General features: G+C 42.4%; 1 protein-coding gene across 1 annotated transcript; it reads right to left on the bottom strand.

Annotated features, from left to right (window-relative positions):
• Positions 1 to 238: 238 nt before the first annotated feature.
• On the bottom strand, positions 239 to 19,266 carry LOC137257628 (fibulin-2-like). The gene is made up of 21 exons (XM_067794958.1): positions 19,076 to 19,266; positions 16,827 to 16,926; positions 15,497 to 15,646; positions 14,571 to 14,690; positions 13,733 to 13,852; positions 13,345 to 13,461; positions 12,655 to 12,777; positions 11,665 to 11,787; positions 11,222 to 11,344; positions 10,660 to 10,782; positions 9,847 to 9,969; positions 9,015 to 9,140; positions 8,187 to 8,318; positions 7,310 to 7,402; positions 7,040 to 7,135; positions 6,517 to 6,612; positions 5,960 to 6,055; positions 4,192 to 4,293; positions 3,582 to 3,687; positions 1,221 to 1,337; positions 239 to 818 (listed from the first exon to the last, which is right to left on the bottom strand). The coding sequence occupies exons 1-21, from the start codon at positions 19,154 to 19,156 to the stop codon at positions 749 to 751; spliced, it is 2,337 nt and encodes a 778-aa protein (XP_067651059.1). The 5' UTR covers positions 19,157 to 19,266; the 3' UTR covers positions 239 to 748.
• Positions 19,267 to 21,117: the final 1,851 nt, after the last annotated feature.

Raw genomic sequence — 21,117 nt, 5'->3', positions numbered from 1 at the left:
CTGTGATCCACGAATGAGCAACAAGTGGTTTTACAAAGCTAGGCAATATTCTAGGAATATCATGGTGGAGGACTCGAGGAATCGAACCCGGGTCTTCAGCGTGATGAGCGAACGCTTTAACCACTAAGCTGCTAGGCGTCTCAGGTCTGGATCAATGAAATCCCGACTAACTGGATTCGAACTGAGACGGTTTTATATAAATTGTGTTACCCTGACACGTCAACTCCAACACGCACAGTTTATAGCTTGATATCCTGTGTTTTATTCATACGAATACTTACAGTGTGAGCTTTATAGTCCATGGTGTTTTGAATAATATCAAATGTGTTGTGATGAAGAACCTCGAACCTCCTGATATGAACTGATCTGTCCACCAAATACATTCTACCTCTTGTCATCAGCCACTACATGTAACGATAGTCTTTGACTGGCAAAGTTCAGAATGAGGTTTGTTGTGGAAGATGTGACAGTGAATCTTTTCACGCCAAAGTATTCATATAGCTTCAAAAGAACAGTTCGGTTAGAATGCATATTGTGGAGACATTCCCCAAGAGATGCAGATTGGTCTTCTTGAAACCAGTGACCAAGGGACTGTACTAAAAAACTGAGGATTATTATTAGAAGGAATCAGGGAATGGAGCTGAATAAAATGATATCCTGCCATGGCAACTGAAGGTCTTCAGTCCACTTGGTCATTGTGCAAGTCGAGCTTAGTACATGATGTTTTATGTCGAGCCAGGGCCAGTGATCACGCTTCCCTACACTTCCTTCTGTAGCCCACCTTGAATGTTGTCTTGTACACGAACTTCTGGACGATTCTGACCAGCAAAACATATGATATCTTAGGGAAGCACGCACAAAATACAATTAAACCCAGCAAATCCCGACTGCCCTTCCAAGATGATTTGTCATATGTTTCTAGTAAACAATATAACGTTAACTGTATTTACCGTTGACTTTTTAAAATGTTGCCCCGAAGAGACGGTTTACGGATAATAGGAGTTTTATCTTAACCAAGAAGAAAACAAATGTAGCCAAAGAAAATAGAAAGAGTGTTTGCATGAAAACCAACCAAAAGCTGCCCTTTCGGGTTGCTGTCTATTGCGTTTGATTGAGCCCCGAGTCTTGTGAAATTACAACGTTCTCACCAAGTTATACTTAATGATTCAACTGTTTATACATCAACCACATAGCGTTATGTTTGAAACCGTCTTTCGTACCTGTACGAAGTACACGTGTCCCAGCCGAACCTGCCGCACGGGACAGTGTAGGCTTCCCTCGCTGACTGCCGCACCCCCCGCTTCAGACTCTGCATGTATGTCACAATAGGGCAGTGTCTGTGTAGAGTACAATAAAAGAGTGAGCGAGCTGAGCTTTACGCCGCACTCAGCAATATTCCAACTATATGGAGGCGGTCTTTATGTAATCGAATCTGGACCAAACAATCCAGTGATCAGCAACATGAGCATCGATCTGAACCGATGACATGTGTCAACGAAGTCAGCAAGCCTGACCACCCGATCCCGTTAGTCGCCTTTTAGGGCAAGCGTGGGTTGCTGAAGGCCTATTCTACCCCGGACCTCCACGGATCGTACATTGAAAGAACACGTCACAATTGAGCAATGTCTGTGTAGGGAACAATAAAAAGAATACGTCACTATAGGACAATGTCTGTGTAGGGAACAATAAAAAGAATACGTCACTATAGGACAATGTCTGGGTAGGGAACTACAAACAGAACACGTCACTATAGGACAATGTCTGTGTAGGGAACAATAAAAAGAACACGTCACTATAGGACAATGTCTGTGTAGGGAACAATAAACAGAATACGTCACTATAGGACAATGTCTGGGTAGGGAACAATAAAAAGAACACGTCACAATTGAGCAATGTCTGTGTAGGGAACAATAAACGGAATACGTCACTATAGGAGAATGTCTGTGTAGGGAACAATAAAAAGAACACGTCACTATAGGACAATGTCTGGGTAGGGAACAATAAACAGAACACGTCACTATAGGACAATGTCTGTGCAGGGAACAATAAAAAGAATACGTCACTATAGGACAATGTCTGTGTAGGGAACACTAAAAAGAATACGTCACTATAGGACAATGTCTGGGTAGGGAACAATAAACAGAATACGTCACTATAGGACAATGTTTGGGTAGGGAACAATAAACAGAACACGTCACTATAGGACAATGTTTGGATAGGGAACAATAAACAGAACACGTCACTATAGGACAATGTCTGTGTAGGGAACACTAAAAAGAATACGTCACTATAGGACAATGTCTGTGTAGGGAACAATAAAAAGAACACGTCACAATTGAGCAATGTCTGTGTAGGGAACAATAAAAAGAATACGTCACTATAGGACAATGTCTGTGTAGGGAACAATAAAAAGAATACGTCACTATAGGACAATGTCTGTGTAGGGAACTATAAAAAGAATATGTCACTATAGGAGAATGTCTGGGTAGGGAACAATAAAAAGAACACGTCACAATTGAGCAATGTCTGTGTAGGGAACAATAAAAAGAATACGTCACTATAGGACAATGTCTGGGTAGGGAACAATAAACAGAACACGTCACTATAGGGCAATGTCTGTGTAGGGAACAATAAAAAGATTACGTCACTATAGGACAATGTCTGTGTAGGGAACAATAAAAAGAATACGTCACTATAGGACAATGTGTGTGTAGGGAGCAATGAAAGAACAGGTCACAATAGGTCGGCGTCCATGGTAAATAAACAAAAATGTACACGCCACAGTATTACAAATGTTGAAGTGGCAACACTGAATGGACAAGTCAAGTGGAGTTTCATTCATTGCCATAATGTTTATTCGGTTGATGGTCATGGCACGAAAAAAGTTGTTTGATTCGGAATTGTTTCCATGGAAACGTAGCAAAATAAAATAGGAAAAAGCACAAAGGACCTCAGTTACGCTGATCAATGCATGCGTTAAGCTAGGTTATAAAGTGTTGAAAGGTTTTCCAAGTCATGACTCGTAAACAAACCCTACCCTCGTTTGAGGCAAAATCGATATAATTTCCAGCTTTTTAATGTTTTTCAGTGGAAAAGTACATGTTAAGCTGAATATGCCATGTTGATTTGTCATGAAATGAACGAGTAGAAAGTTATGGCTCGACTTAGCATCGGAACAACGGCAACAACGTGAACCAACGTCTGTAAACCCAACTTTCCGGACACCCCTTTGGTCAAGCATCTTGCAAATGTAACTTGTTAGTGATGATGTTGCAACTACGGTCAAAACACCTAAAAGTGGGATGTTAACGAAAGACCAAACCCAAAGACCAAGACCAAACCCAGTCAGTTTCAGTGTATACGATAAGGTACTAAATCATTGCAAATCAGACATAATTGATTTCTTCTATGTCGCGAGGCAGAAGACTTTAACATGTAGTCACAAAAAGTGTTCTTTCAAAATCGTAAATGATGCAGAAAAGAGGTACCTGGAGGTGCTCAGCTATCAATAGTGTCTTTAATGCAACGGATAAATGATTCTGAAAGTTAATACTCAATATTTCCGAAACAACGAGATGTACCTATCTTGACACCGGAAACCCTTTGTTCCATCCGGGCACCGACACCTGTTGCCAGGGAGACATATGCCACCATTTTGACAAGCTGGGCGACAGTTTGCTCTGGGAGCTGAAACATGTAGTGGTGAAGGATAGGGTCAAGGTTAGGTTTTTCGACTGGGAATCGAAAAATACTTTCTTGGATTTCAAGTGCTGTGACACATGCCAATTCAGAAATGTAACCAATACTGAAATATTCGTCTGCTTGTAATTCTTGTAATGGCCCTGGTTCTCAATGACGTACATTGCTTCTGGTGTCTGTGCAGGGAAAGTCCAAACAAAGCTGGAATGTATGGCAGTATTATTTCTTATTACTCCTGTGATGCAATTTCTGTTGTCTAGACAACCACTGTACTCACTGCCGGCTAGATCACACATGAAACGGATGTGAGTGAGTGAATGAGTTGTGTTTAACGCCGCAGTTCCTTTAATCACACGACGCTGTAAACATAGCCTCTGTTCTAGTCATACCACGGCAGGTCACACCCATGTGGGGAATCAAAATCTTATCTTCAGCGTGACTTGCGAACGCTTAAATCATTAGACTGCCAACGCTCCCATTAATGTGACATACCTATTTGGCATATGTTTCCTCTGTATCCAGGCCGACACGTGCACTTGTTCAAGCCGACACATCTTCCGCCATTTCTACAGCGCGGGCGACACCGAGGACGTGCTGTGAACAATTAATAAAGGCTATATCAGTGTCACAAACGCGTCTTCGGAAATGGGGATTTATCCTTTATCCTTGATTAGGTGATTGCATATTGTTTCACGCCTATGTCGGCAGTATTCTGGTTATAGCATCGCTGCGATAAAATACTTCCGGGTCACGTAACCCGGAAGTTACCTGCATCAGCAACTGCCACACGTTATAATCACATGCGACCCTCGGTCGGTTCTCATGCTAAATGTGGGAAGCTAGGGCTGAAACTAGAAGGGTCAAATCTAAAAGGGCTTCCAGACAGGAATGGCGCCAGGGTGACCAGATTGTCCTGATCACGAGTGTCAGGAATGGAGGGGTGCTTGGACTAATAGCATTCCGTGTAGCCTATATTACAGAATATGACGTCCGCTATTCACTATTGTGTTCTGATTGTTCTTGGTGTGCCCTTGCATGTACTTGAACAGTTTGAGCAGGGAGCACTCATAGTTCGCGAACACCTGGTATCATCAATATTCGATAATAATTCACAAACCCGTGCGCTTAGTTAGATAGTGGGAATGTTACTGTCGTTGTTTACGATTTTCACAAGGTTCCGACATGGTGGAAAGACGGTGACACTGCTTACTTCCTGACTTTCTACAAAGCATGTACAAGGCCGATTATTGAATTAATCATTAATCATTTGCTAGGTGTAACGTCAAAAGGATTAACACCAATACATTGAGCGGTCAGGTCAACTGCCTTACACACAGTACCAAGCTCCTGTTGTGAATTATTCGACTATCAATTGATTAAATCATATGGGCATTTGTATCAGCTCCGCCATTGTTTGCCGCATTTACATTAGACTTGCAACCGGTTTATTTTCGGAATCTCGAGTGCAATCAGTAAGAAAACACAATCAGGTCTGTGATGGACCTTGGTTTGCTGTTCATGGACAGAGAATATATTTGTATGTCGACCTGATGAAGGCACAGGGTGCAAAAAGGGTTCAACAATAAGGAACTTGAGATCTATAAATGTTATAATTCTACAAAACACAAAGATCTGAGAGACGTGGGTTGTAAACTAATCTGACCGGACCTGTGTACGAGGAAGTCCACGTGATTACAACACCCATTGTTGCACAAACACTTGCTATCTAGACACCGACTAGTAGACCGACCTAGCACTAGACCCATGTAAGCTTGATATGAAACCCATGTAAGCTTGATATGAAACCCATGTAAGCTTGATATGAAACCCATGTAAGCTTGATATGAAACCCATGTAAGCTTGATATGAAACCCATGTAAGCTTGATATGAAACCCATGTAAGCTTGATATGAAACCCATGTAAGCTTGATATGAAACCCATGTAAGCTTGCTACATATTCACTATGACCCACAGTGTTGACGTGTATCCACGCCTGAATTTACAATGTCTTTTAGAAAGTGGTCAAATGCAGCATGGGTTGAGTACCAATTCGACCCTGCACTCTCACCTAATAATCAGCACACAAAGAAACCCTAACCCATTGCACTCAGCCACTGATATTCTAGATCACCATGCATGGGTGTATTTGCCACAGAGTATGCATTTTATCGTTCAGTGTTGACATGCAGTCCGTGATCGACAGTATTGACATACATACTTTCAACCGGTTTTGACATGTAAGTATTGACTGTGACCTACAGTTCTGACATCTTGGTCCCGAGAATCCCTTCTTACATAGGCAGACGTTCACCCGGATACATCGCCCGTCGTTTTCACATCCGGGGGAACATGTAGCTGCAATAAGACACAACACAAATGTGAGAAGGTATGATCAACCGTACTACCTATTAGCGTTCTATTGCCAGGTGTCTCATAGTGAGAAGACAGTCCAACCTGAGGGGAGCTGTGTGCTCTAAAATGGCTGACTTCCGGTGACGTGGAACATAAAGCGGATTCAAGGATAATGGGCTCCTGGAACAGTGTTTCAGTTATTCCACAAAGCGCTGTCACAGTACCCATGGGTCATACACGGATCTGATCTGATATTCTAACCCATGTTGACTGACCCTAAATTTTCACATTATGTACCATCACACATATTACGCACAATATCAAGACCGTATTTCAAGTAGAACCAATAGTATGTAAATACGTCGAATTGATAAGTCTTATGAAGATCCTGTTTTGGATTGCCTGCTTGCACTCAGATTTCTGTTCAGTAAAATGGTCACCATGACAACTGTATGTATACGCACGTGTCTGACACTGATCCCCAGTGAACCCTGATGAACACTGACACATGTTGGGTGCCACACATCGCCCTCCGTTCCTACAGGGTGTCTGACATACAGCTGAAACCAAAAACTGATGATATAAATGTATATTCAAATGTCAACGACATAAAACACCTAGTGTCGACCATTCCTGAAACAGATTACACTTCCTTTAAAGGGGTATACATGAACTGAGCCTTGAAAATAAGCAATGAGACCACTTGTTCATGAAAAGGGTAAAATAGGTAGCCCTACTGTTATCATACCCTAAATTGGTTCCCTAACGCTATTTCGCCCTAACAGAAGACTTAACCGGGTGACTGTCTCTACGAGAGTCAATATAGTACCACTGTTTATCGCTAAAAGTCACACCGCAAAAAAGTCACACCCAAACATCAAGACAAATATACTGCACGAAGACCAGTTTAAACAGAAACTGGGAGCAGATAGTCAAACCTGCATCTCTTTTTGACAAAAGGAAGGAGACAATCCGGACAACTCCCACCTCTCAGGCAGCTGTTCCCAGACCAGCCAACAGGACAAACACACCGGTTCCGTCTCAGACAAGTACCTCCGTGACTGCACGGTGGACTGCAGATTGCTGGAAGTAGTCACACAGGGTAAGCCGATTTAGCAGGATTCGCTTCTACCAGCTCTTTTAATAGATGAGTCGACGTCATATATCGTAAGCATGTAAGGATATCCACACAGACTATTGGCTAATGGAGAATATATTATGAAATGGTAACATAGATTCCGTTAGAGCTACACTCACCCGAACATCCGGGTCCTGGATAGCCAGCGGGACACAAACACTTGTTCGGTGCCAGACAGCGCCCGTAGTTGGAACATGGAGGGTCGCATGTTGCTGTGTACGAGTACCACGTAAAACATACATCAGTTAAACATAAAATAAGAATTCATGAAATTATAATATCATTTGTCAAAATTATTATCCAATTCAAACTCTTACCAATGCATGATAGGTCAAGTGGCCTTGACCCCTGTTATACTGACGGATAAAATCGATCGGGGAACGAGTCTAGGCTAATCAGTGGTTGATAGCGTGATAAGCTTTCCTTCATTGGGATGAATAAGCACACACAGCACAGGCCGTGTTTACGGACACTATAGCAGGCATTTATAGTCTCACCTCATACTTACCTGTGAATTAATTTACAGGACAAATAATGTCTGGGATTTAAAACTGCTCCGACAAAGATGTCATTCTTCTTGGGCAAACCATTTAAACAGAAGTATGACCACCAACGTTTCATAGCGTTTCCACAAAGCATATATAGTTTATATGTATCAATGAACTATGTGGGAGAAAGAGGATTTCTTCACCCAGAATTATAAATGTGACATTTCTAGATAGGTAACGGGTCACAGTTCATTAGTGACTAACATAAATCTCACAGTTGTTTGATTCAAATTGTATATTTTTATTAAAATATGGTACGTGCTAAATGTTGTTGATGGACTTAAAGATACTTCAGCTGATAGTGCTGGAACATTGCTAAAAGTGGCGTTAAAATAGAGTCACTCAATTGACAGAGACATTGGGATATTTCAGTGATAATGTACAGTATGGCTCATTCACACGTTTGCTTATGTGCATTTCAAATCAGAATACTTCCATGTATAATTACGTTCACATTTCCTCTGGTTGTTTATGTTTTTGCGCATCTGATAGCCCTTCCGGCATGCGCACTGAAAACTTCCGGGCGTATTGAGACATTCCTGTTCGCAGCCTGCGTTGCCGGAGAGACACTCGTCTATGTCTGAAAGAAGTAACGTGACACGTGAACAGAGAAAAGCATGACAGTATATACATGCCTGTTGATAGGTATGCGTGTGCCACGATATCACAAAGATCGCAAATGAATTTCAGCTGGCGCTTTGAATGACGACATCACGGAGCCCACTAGCATTTCTAGAAATACTTTCTATTGCCTTCATTTTGGAGAGTGTGCGTGTTAGATTTTATTTGCAACAAATATTGGTAAAAGGAATAGGTTGTTTCATAATGTTTACCCTGTTTTTCATTTTCCCGTTTAGTTATATTTTAGTTCAGAACATCAAATTAAACCGACAGAAGATACTACCTACTAGTGATATGCTGTCAGATTGTCAAACATCCACAGCAGTATGTCACGATGACCTTTATTAGCACAGTGGTCGTGTCAACAAATCTTGATAACCATATATCTAAAGTGTGTAACGATGATAACGGTTAACAGCGGAAACAACTGCACGTGTGTGTGGCCTTCGCTGTTTGGTCCAACATTTCTGAACTGGTGTTTTCGTTCTACAATATATGTCGGTATAACAAAACGTTGACGTACTTCCTAAGTCTACAGCCAGTATGTACCTCCCACACATAGTTACCAAATCTGGAATCCCAACCTTTATGTTTAGGCAGCGGTTTATCAACCAATTCCGCGACACAATCCTTACTATACCGATGTCCACCTCACCATTGCAGGATCTGCCATTGACGTTCTGGGTGAATCCAGACCTACAGGAGCATCTGAACTTGTCGTCTGGCAGATCCTCGCACACCTGCTCACAGCCGCCATTCTTGTCTCTGCAGCTCGCAATGGCTGGAACACGATACAAATCCTGAGCACAGGAACGTGCGAAGGTAAATACCTCTTAAAATGTCCTCAAACTGAACCTCCTTGTGTACGGGGACATACACCAGGGTATTGTTACAAATTCCATGCTACGTGATTTCTAAAAATTTATGAGACGATTTTTCAGATATATGTATTTGTGTGAGGGCGCATATGTTAAATACATGCCGTAAATAACATGGAACATCTAATTCTCATTTGGGAATTCCAGTGACATTCGGTGCTTATTGACTATCGGCCTCTAAACAGGACTAGGATTCCTTCTTGTGATGTGTGTTTTCATGAATGAATACCCAATGGTATTCAGATGTGCAATAATAATGTTTTTCTTGGCCATAAAAAAGTATCTTTTTGTGAATATTAGCCTTGTTTCAATCAGGTCAGTTCCTGCGATCTACCAATCGGATTGGAGCTATTCAAATTTACGGTTGAATATTTAACGAAATAGTTGGGACGATCGCATGAAGATCACGACTTAATTATATGTAAGATAACAGCAGCAGATGTTATAGCCCCTAACTTCAAGGCTACTCACATCTACAGGAGTAGAGGTTGCTACCGGGTCAAAGCTACTCACGTCTGTAGCAGCAGATGCTACTGATACAATCAGGTCAAGACTACTCCTACTTGCGTCTACACCAGTTGACGGTACAATGACGTAAAGGCTACTCACGTCTGCAGGAGAAGCCATCGTCTGCCAGAACAAGAGCGTCGGGACAGTGGCAGTAGAAGGAACCCACAGTGTTGTTACAGAATCCATGGCAGCCACCATGGTCGGTCATACACTCGTTCACGTCTGTAACGTAACGAATGCCATTTATGACTCTTGCCTAATACGTCTATGTCGAATGAAGCACTCATAGAAGATCGACTGTCGCAGCCGGTTTCTTGTAGGAGGTACTCCTCGACATTTAGCGTTAGCTCCCTTGGGGTGTTAACAAATGTACCTTGATCGTTTGAGACGTTAAGGGACAGATATGTGCCTATGCAAGAGCAGCTCAATGTAAATTTTATGCCATTTTACAAACTGAATTGGATGTTACCTTTTGACAAAGTGCCGAAAACATGGACTTCACGCCGCCTAGCAACATTTAATTTTTTATTCATCTTGGGCTGTTTTGTACTGATTTCATAATTAGGTTTCGTATCGACCGAATTCTTTATTAGCCTGAGTGTATAAATCTTAAAATCATCTTACTTGCCGATCATGAACAACTACTTACTAATAGTATTAAAATCCGAAAATTACCATCCGGTTGATCCGTATTCACTTCTCCATTCTCAAATATCACAACTACAGCAAATCATATCTGTTGTCTTATCGCTGTCGTAACTTTGACTGGAACGTATCTCGCATTATCAACGCTGCCTAATTCCATCAGTGGATCTAGGTTGGATAGCTGTTTATGTCATATGTACTTCTTAACATCATTACAATGGATATTTGATACACTTGATTATCGGGGTTGATGACGTGCAGTCTCACCGACACATCTCTTGTTGTCGACGTGCAACCTGTATCCCACGTTACAGCTGCAGTAGTAGGTGCCCACCACGTTGTTGCAGGTATGTTCACACCCGGCGTTCCCGTACTGACACTCGTCTACATCTGTAACACCGAGAACTCGCTACAGGCTGAAGTGAGTTGATGCCGTACCGTGGGCAATATCATCAATGTTGATTATCCTTGCCCACAGCAGTCCATGTGGGTCCATGTTGAAGTGACAGTGCGCCGTGCCTGTGCTCAGTTGGGTTTCACACTAGTGTTAACATCTCACACCTGCACCACAGGCTTCCCTCCCACATCTACCAGACCTTCCGAAACAGTGTTAAACCCAAATCATTGAAGACAGAGTGGTCGTTATTTGTGTATATTCACCTGTTTGAAGGATGTGTTAATTCAGGATGAGATGCGTATGGCTAATGTTCAAAATGACCTGCATTCTGCTTCACCTTCTTCTAACATTAATCAAATACGTATTGACATAACTTGAGCTCTGTTATGGTCATTGCCTCGTTGGGTTTTGTCTTCATTTTATTCGTCTCACCTTCACAGGTTCTCCCATCCCTGCCAAGTCGGTAACCATAGTTACAGCCACACCGGAAGCTGCCAGGGGTGTTGTGACATCTGTGATCGCAGCTGCCGTTGTTAACCTTGCACTCGTTGACATCTGAAACATCTCAGAATCACTCGTGGGCTACCCGGGGTATCTTCAACAAGCACTGGCACAAAACAGCCTTTAACACAACCCTACGGGTACGTGACTCGGGACACCAGAAATGGACTTCACACACTGGACCCATGTGTTGAATCAACCCCGGGCCTTCGGCGCTTTAACTACTAGACTACAACACCACCCCATAGCCAGCCATGATCATCCGAGCCACTGAGCACATACACAGTAGAATGCATTAACCAACTCAAGCCGGTCTCCATGTTAAATGACACGTTTTCTTGGGGTTGTGTACACGTCCACGTCATTTGACTCACCGTAGCAGATGTAGCCGCTGCCGCTGTACCCCTTCCAGCACTGACAGAAGTAGGAGCCGATCAGGTTGCCGCAGTGAGCATGCGCGTGACACCGGTCTTTACCGGATATGCACTCGTCAACGTCTAAAACAGGTAACATCTTGACTGCAGTTTATATCATCATGACGTATTGCAATACATATACACTTCATCACAATGCCACCGAACACTTATAGATCACCTGAAATTTCGGATCACAATCCCCAGTGTTGCAGGCCGTACGGTGACAAACATTAACATCCCCGATAATCATCCTAAAATGATATCCCACACCTTACAATGACTAGTTTCCGCAGCAACCTTCAGAAGGCATTTGCCTTCACGTCTGACAAATTGTCTTTAAACATGGAACTATATTCGTGGTAACTACGTTAGGTGACGAATGCCCGCGCGTTAAGGAAGTAGATTTAACCTTCTGTATTTTAGCATTGTAAGAAAGATGATGTCACCGGTGAATAAAACAAGATTCATCAATACAAGAGAGCTCGAACCATTACATAGAATTTATTGCGCATGGTACGTTGCAAAACATATACAACGTGCCTGTACAATAACCATAAAGCATAGATCTTCACTGCGTACAAAACATATACAACGTGCCTGTACAATAACTATAAAGCAAAGATCTTCACTGCGTTCAAAACATATACAACGTGCCTGTACAATAACCATAAAGCAAAGATCTTCACTGCGTACAAAACATATACAACGTGCCTGTACAATAACCATAAAGCAAAGATGTCCATTGCGTACAAAACAGTTTCTTGGTCATGCCATCAAAGACTAACCAGTACAGTGCTTTTGTCGAAATCTCCAATGCGTACAAGTCAGGGCATGTCCTATACATATGAGACTTCTTAACAGTGCTTAGGCCGAGATCTACTGGTGTGATAATGGTCACCTTGCCAAAGACCTCCATGACTCACGAATACCGTGGTGTTGAAGTCTTACCTACACACAGCGTGCCATTCTTCCGGTAGCCCTGCCGACACCCACAGTAGAAGTCCCCGAGGGTGTTGTAACAGATCAGCTCCCCCTCACAAGGGCTCACAGGCGTCCTGCACTCGTTGATGTCTGGATGGAGGATGTTCGTCATAGAGTATAGGTAAGAGAGTCAACAACAGAACACGTGGACCACAGTACCGATAATTCTAACAATTTACAGAACCTGTTTCTACACTATCAGTTCAATCATCTGGTTGGTTTCGCAAAAACGATTTAATGAAGAAACAGTCATTGCCAAATAGTCAGTGTTTAACTTGACTAAAAAATAAAGTGCTCTTGTAAATGAATGACACTAAAACAGTGTAACGATGAGGTAAACTGGTTCCTTCGTCGGGCAGTTAAGTCAAAGACCTCGGGATTCTGCAAATGATAATGAAAAATATCGTTACCCTAATACTATCATCCAAAACTGTGTTCCATGGGCAGAGATGTACATTTTTCACTGAAAACTAATGAAGAATGGTTTTTGATGATAAATAGAATCTCACCCTCGTGATATCAATTATATCAACACTCGTTAATAAAGGTAAAATATTTGTTACTTTATCAACTCGTGTTGATATATTTGGTGTCAGTACACACTTGGGTGAGATTCTCTGTATAAACAACAACAAAAAGAGTGGGATTTTTTTTCACCAAGACAGTGTGTGCCGTTGTTATAGTAACCCCTCCTACAGGAACAGAGGAAGCTGCCCACAGTGTTGTTACAGACGCCGCCGACAGCACAAGGAGAGGTTACACATTCATCTACGTCTGTAAAATTCACAACAAAAGTATGATCATTCCAACAACATCAGCAGGTCAGATACGAAAAGTTGACGTCAGCGTAACACGCATATCCTCAACACATACACCTGAGAATTTGTACATAATATTAGCTTTTTCAAAAGTGTGTTTACCAATGAACTACACAGAACGCAGACAGTTATAACAGATGTAATGTAATGAAATCAAGCATAGTAAAATTCAGTTGGACGATAGACAACTGAAACCGGTGAAATGAGTGATGAAGTGAAGACATCACCTGCACATCCGTCACTCGTATATTGGAATCCCGGGGGACAGGCACACTGGTAGGACCCCAGCAGGTTGTGACACTGGGACTCCCCGACACAGAGGCCTATGTCCATACACTCATCTATATCTGTCAACACCAACACATGGACACGTTAACATCTTTCAACACCAACGCAAGGACACGTTAACATCTTTCAACACCTGACATCGTGCCATGCAGACACACATGAACACGTTGGCATCTTTTTATACAAACACATGTACACGTTGGCATCTTTCTATACAAACACGTGGATACGTTGACATCTTGCCATAGAAACATATGGACGCGTTGACATTTTGCCATACAAACACACTTTGACAGTGTCGGTATAATGTCAGCGATATCTCGGAAGTCCTGTCTGGAACACCTGGTGATTGATATTATGAACAACGATCCACACTTTGGGTGTACGAGCGTAACCACTCATTCATTCAAACACACTCTTACAACCAGCATCTAGGCTGTCGGGATCTGTTCTAACCCGTAATACTCTCGGTTACCTGTACACAAGGGGTTGTTTCTTGCACACAAGATTTCGTTATTTGTACACATGTTGCCATAACCTGTAGACAATGTGTTAATTGTGACCTGTATGCAGGTTGTCGTTATCTGTACACAAGGTGTTGCTACAGACACCAGTTGTCATTACTTGTACACAGGGTGTTGCTAAAACACAAGTTGTTATCAGTACAGAAGGTGTTGTTTAGACACAAGTTGTCGTTACCTGTACACAACTTTTCTTTACCTACACAAGACGTTACCTTTCACAGATTGTCGTTTCCTATACACAAGTTGTCGTTACCTGTACACAAGTTGTCGTTGTTGAGGTAGAAGCCGGGTTCACAGGTACAGATGAAGGAGCCCATGGTGTTGACACACTGACCGTACTGACCACAGTAGCCGTCCTCACATTCGTCCACATCTGTGTTTGTACAGGACACAAAGTATTATACGACTCTCGAGCAGACTCAGAATGACTGGATGCCAGATGAACGTTAATCTATACGGATGCTATTGGTACATGACCAGGGCCTCATCTCACGAGGGCATATCAGTGTTAATCGAACTCCCCATACTTTGACAGTTTTTACAGTCGTAGTGCTATGCCACCTCAGTTTACGTTCCTGACACCACCAGACCTTTAACTTGTTTTATTCCCAGTGGGCGAATGAGTTCTCACCTCGTGTTTCAGGGATCATAACTTTGATAGCAACAAATAATCCCATTTAAATTGAAAAGGAGTCCTCAGGATACCAGAGAGCCTGAGGAAATACAGATTTGCTTCTTTAGCGTTTTAGCAGTGGGGAAAATAATATGATTCAGGGCTGTGAAACTTACCAGGACGACAGCGCTGGGAACGTTAGGAACGCGCGACGTCATCCTTGATTGCCAGAGTGGTGAACATAATGAACATAGACAGGCCCAGGCAACCACTGAGGGGAAACCTGCGAATCCTGGTACGACTAAAGCATGTAACTGCTATGCAGGTTATAATTACTGCTCCTTTAGACAATAGAGCTAACCATTGCAGATAACGGGCTTAGAGAATGACCGTAAATTGGACATCAGACTTTATCATAGAATAGATCAAATACCTCAGTGTCTGTTGTAATAACACATCAGTCACCCACTAACGCTTATATTGGAACACGGCTGATCTGACAGAGTTATCTTATCACTCTTATTCTCGTCACACATGCACCTGCGGAGTTCCTACCGGGTACCCACCTCTACACGACTCTCCGTCCAACATGAGTGAGAAGCCCTGATAGCAGTCACAGATCTGTGTGTCCGGCCCCGCCCTGTAGCACACCTGGTCACACGTGTTTCTCTCCTCCACACACTCATCAAAGAACGGGTTCAGAATGTTGTTTTCTTCTGTTAAAATACATATACACAGTATGTACAGTTGACTTGTTTGAAAACAAAACACGGAGTAATGTTCCAACTATATGACGTAGGCCTGCAAAAAATCCGATCTGGGCCAGACAAACCCGTGATAGACGACCATACTTTAACACCGCTGTGTCGATTAATCAATGTTCGATTAATCCTAATGTTCGACACATAATTCACAACAACAAAAGAATATGGCGCGTTCAACAGAGAATCCGTCACATCTGAACTAACCATGTTTAGCTGTGACAGTATCGTGTAGAATATATTCCGAACCTGTACATTCTCATCAGGTATTATTTGAACCACAATCACATCAAACATACAGTGTGGTACTTGTTGATTCAGATTGTGGGGCTAGGTATGTAGGGTACAAAACAAGGTCTGGACATGTGGCTTTACCGACTACATCCATGTAATTGAAATGTGGCCTTCACGGCAATAGTTATTTTTGAAATGCGGCTTCGAGCCTGACACCTATTTGTGAGTGAGAGTAGTCAGTGTACCGTATGTAAGTGGAAAGTATCCATGTCATACTATAATAACATAATAATAGTCATAGATATACGGGCACATCGCAGGAAGTTTAGTTTCATGATCTGTGACAAATGAAATCACATTCTTTTTAAATTTTAAAGTAAGAATGACATTGTATAAATAAATAGGTTATCACACTCGTATGTTTTGGGATGGTTAATATCATATCCTGCATTAGGAATAAACACTCTGTATTTAGCTCGCCAAGGCTCGCTAAAAACAATGTTTATTCCCAATATAGGATATTAACCATCCCAAAACACACTTGCGTGATAACCTGTATTGAACTGCCTGGTGGTTCTTCAGCGATGTCCCTATGAAGCAGACATTTCTGTGGATAAGGCCAAGATGCGTCCCACCAATCACGCGCGTGACGCACTCACTCACTCACTCACAAACCCCACACAGTACATAACACATGTGTCGAATTTGACATTTAAACGCATTTCTCCTCACGTTCCACTTCAAATTTCACTCAAGACTGTCGAAGAAACCGGTATACATTATATTGATTTTTAAGACGACAGACAGGTTTGACGTCATCACTATGGGACATTATTATTATTTATTATTATTTTTTGTCCTGAAGGTGGGGGGAAACATATTACCCCACGGAATGACGTACCTTCATTGTGTTGCTGGTCTGGCCAGTACACGAAGGGGCTGCTGTGGGGAGGGAGGTTATCGGCCCCTGTCAGCTGGAACAGCGGCCCGGTCGTGCTGCCCTACAAACAAGCCAATGTAAATGTGTCTCTTGTCATAGCCTCTGATGCTTTGGTGGATCTGCGTATCCATGCAGGGTATTTGTGGAATAGTTTCCATACTTGGATGTAGTTGCTGCGAAATTTTTCCTTAGTGAGATGACATCGTTAATATTTATATAGCCTTAAACCTTTGTGTTATATATGCCAAGTTACAAAATCAGACCAAGAGTCTACAGCAAAATGTGAATATTTCACAACCGCCGCCTCACTCACTCACTCACTCACTCACTCACTCACTCACTCACTCACTCACTCACTCACTCACTCACTCACTCACTCACTCACTCATTTCCCAACACTGAGCATGGTACTCTACAGAGAACGTTTCTAACAGAGCATTGTCTTCCCAGTGCCCAATACTTACACTCCCTTGGGATGTATCTAGACTATAAGGCATTAAATACCATCCACCCATTCAGCCATGCACCGTCAGCCTATCAAATAATAGTGTAGAACAGCTGGGTCTCCATCCTATCATATGTTTACAGAAAAACAAATGCACGTCCTTGGACAAAGACGTTTACTTCATGTAGGCTTTTAAATGGCAACGTGTACGTCTGAGACAGATGTTAACAGTTCATGATTCCAAAATATAAGAAATGGAAAACAGATGTAGCGATAGTATACAAAATAGCTTTTTAGGACATACATGCAACAATACTGTCAGCCATTTCTCAAAGACTTGCAATGTCCATATTTTGCACATGGTCTCATAATCTTTAGCGGAAACTGCACACTTTGTTGAAACAAATTAAGTAAGGTTTCTGGTACACAAACACTTCCCGTAAAGGCCAACACGGTTCCTAGAAGGATAAATAGTCTGGGTTATCACGTGGACGTCACGTTTGTTTGAGAAAGAAACACATGTCAGTTGTAAACATCTCCAAGCACCTGTTGTGCCGCCCTGTGTATGTAAACCATCTACAGCCTTACTTAACTTGCAACTGAAATGCGCAGTTAGCTGACATCTCTTTGGTAGTAACTTGATCCAGTAATGGCTTCCCGGAGAAGAAATGAGTATTTCCTGAAGCGGGACTGTGTTGAAGGGGGAACACATGAACACAGTATATTGTCCGCGAAACAAGGAAACTCCATGGGTACAGTTTTCAGAACAATTGGCAAAATTCTACCAGGACTGCTTAACGCGTTCTTCACATTACCTATCTGTCTGTCTGTATAATTCAAAAGGGTCTAGTGGCTGCTGCCAGATTAGGTTCCGATTCCTGGTAGCGTAGGTTATACCAAAACGCGTCCTCGTCGATAGGTTGTTTCCCGTCCTTACGCACGGCATTAGGGGGATATACAAGGCTTCGTTGATTCGAAGAAGTCAGCATATTTCGCAATAATTTGTAATCAATATCACAGCGGGGAACCTAGAAATGGGCTTCACACATTGTACCCGTGTAGGGAATGGAACCCGGGTCTTCGGCGTGACGAGGGTACGCTTTAACCACTAGGCTACCCCACCGGCTATGGCTAGTAGAAGGTACCACACATACATTACTGCATAAATGCAACAAGCATGACCTCGACTTTAAGCTACATTTCCTTCACTGCATAATATTATTAATCATGTTTGATGATGTTGCTTTTAGTCGCAGTCATTGATATCTACGGCGGTACATTATTGTCAAATGCTTTCATAGAATTAATAACTGTTGTTTTTTCAGTAACAGTTGGGTAACAGTCATGACACAGCGCAGCTCTGGATAGAGTGTATAACGTGGAAATATATATTCTGTAATTCTGAGTCACCTTCTGCTCTGACCATGGGCCATTATATATTCACCCTTCAAACTTATGTCTACAGCCTGTGTGCTGTGTCCACTAAACATGAGGCAATAGGGTAGACTTGTGGTTGAAGCGTTCGCTCGTCACGCCGAAGACCCGGATCGATTCCCCACATGGATACAGGGTTTGAATTTTCAAGCCCAATTCTGGTTTGATCCGAAGGGATATTGCTGGAATATTACTAAATCCGCTGTAAAACTCCACTATGCAGGGTAAGTTATGGTGTCTTGTATTCTTGTTAAGCAGAGACCACCTTAACTTAATCCTTATTGTTAAGCAGAACACCTTACCTAAATCCTTACTGAATATTTCAACTTACATCTACAGCTTCGTCTCCATAATCCGCCTGTGAGTACTGACACGTTCCTAATCCGACAATCAGGAAGAAAAAACACCGCATTGTCAACAAGTGTCTCCCAACTCCCGTACCTACAGGTCTACAATACTCATTGTCAAGCCCAGCAAGCACGGGTTGTCCCCCCGACCAGCTGTGGGACTGATGGAGACACGGGCTCTGGTTTCCTTGTAGGTAATTAGAGGGAAGTGATGTAGAGAAACTCGACACTATCTCGAACTGCGTTAGATAAAAACGTCTACAACTGGAAGAAACAATGCCGTTGGATGTGGTGGGAAGTGGAGGGGTGGCGGTAACCTACTGTCATTAATAATTAAATATTTAAATATATTTGATAAATAAATAAATAAATAAATAAATAAATAAATAAATAAATAAATAAATAAATAAATAAATAAATAAATACTATCAGGTGTTCGCAAAACGGTGAGCGCACTTTGCCAATACTGTGGCACCCCTCACAAAATTTAACAATTAATCTAATTACATTTTCAGCTGAAAACACGGGCACATATGGTCTATGTAATAGCCAAATGGTTATTAGCCGACTTGTAAGGACTCATGTGCAAGCAGTGAAGTAACGGAAGGCTTAAGAGATAAAATGATATAATAATGGTCATTTATACCGTGCCTTTTCCACACACTTCTCAAAGCGCTAACGCATTATTCCCCCGGATAACCCAAACTGCCTGCGAGGCGACTAAGGTTATTAGTCACGTGAAGAATCCCACCGGGTAACCACTTTCTGCTGGGTGAACAGAAGCGCATGTAGTTCATTGTGGAACAGGGCTGAAGTCCAAGAAACTAAGGGCGTCAGGCTGACAAAACACGGTCACCCAGTCAAGGTATGTCCGAGTTCAACGTTGCTGAACTTCAATTGATTTGTGTTCTAAGCTTTATGCACTGGTCCACACGCCATTACATGACCTAGAAGACAGAGGAAGACCTGATGACTGAATCCATAATTCGTCTGGCAAGACCCAAGACGTCCTTTAATTATCCACAGATAGGCAAAAGCAGGAACGTCTGTCGTGGTTCAGTTTCCGTGAAAACCGCAACTTGAGGATTGGGTTCATAGCTATCCACTGACATGCGGCAGAAGATGATCCATGCAGCTGAACCCTTTGATGGTTGCTCCCTTTCGTAAACTGTAAGTTGGATCCCAGTACCATGGACACTCAATGGTCAGTGTCGTACCACATTCTGAAAACCATACCCTTGCCAGTCGTCAGCTTGCCATGGAGGACAACTCTCGATCCGTTTACAGGACAACGACATGCAAACATCACTGTGGTAAACAAGGAGTATTAGTGTGAACCCCATCTCTGACACTACGCCAAGGTAGTGTTTTAGGTAATGTGAGGCATTTACTTTCAAATGACGACCACTCCGGTGTAGCCATTCTCTCGTGTACTCCACTCCCTAAAATTACACCATCCGTTTTGGCGCCACCAAATGTATCTGAACACGCTCATACCTCGCTGAAACACATCTCTGCATGCTTGCTGTTATACGCCACCTTGTGTTCTGACTCTATACCATGGTTAAATGCGAGTCATCGCATCTCACGAGACAGTTCTGACAGCTGCCACTTGAGTGCTGACACAAAAAGAAGCACCTTCAGGGCAGTTCTGGAACTGGACAAGACTGCAGTGGTGTGTGGACCAAACAGCCCAGTTCACAAATCAGTTGAAGTTAAACATGGTTGGTGTCCATGGATTGGTGACCATGTTTGGCACCCTGTCTCCAGAGAGTTTCACAGGCTTGAGTATTGCCCCCAAGGGAAGCACATGTGACACAACCTCAGCTGAAGTCAGGGACTTTGTTCATAATGTATGTTCACCCATTATGAATATGTACTTCGTAGAGTGAGACTGTCACACGACTGTTAACTATGACATCTTGTGTTGTAGCCCACACTGATCCATTGACCAGGTTCTTTGACAATAAACCATGTTCAGCAACACACTGCAGTCATATTGCTAAAAAACAACTACATTTACATA

This window comes from Haliotis asinina, chromosome 12, assembly GCF_037392515.1.
Source record: "Haliotis asinina isolate JCU_RB_2024 chromosome 12, JCU_Hal_asi_v2, whole genome shotgun sequence".
NCBI lineage: Eukaryota > Metazoa > Mollusca > Gastropoda > Lepetellida > Haliotidae > Haliotis > Haliotis asinina.
Note: the sequence above shows the minus strand (reverse complement) of the source record. Positions and strands in the feature narration are given on the sequence as shown.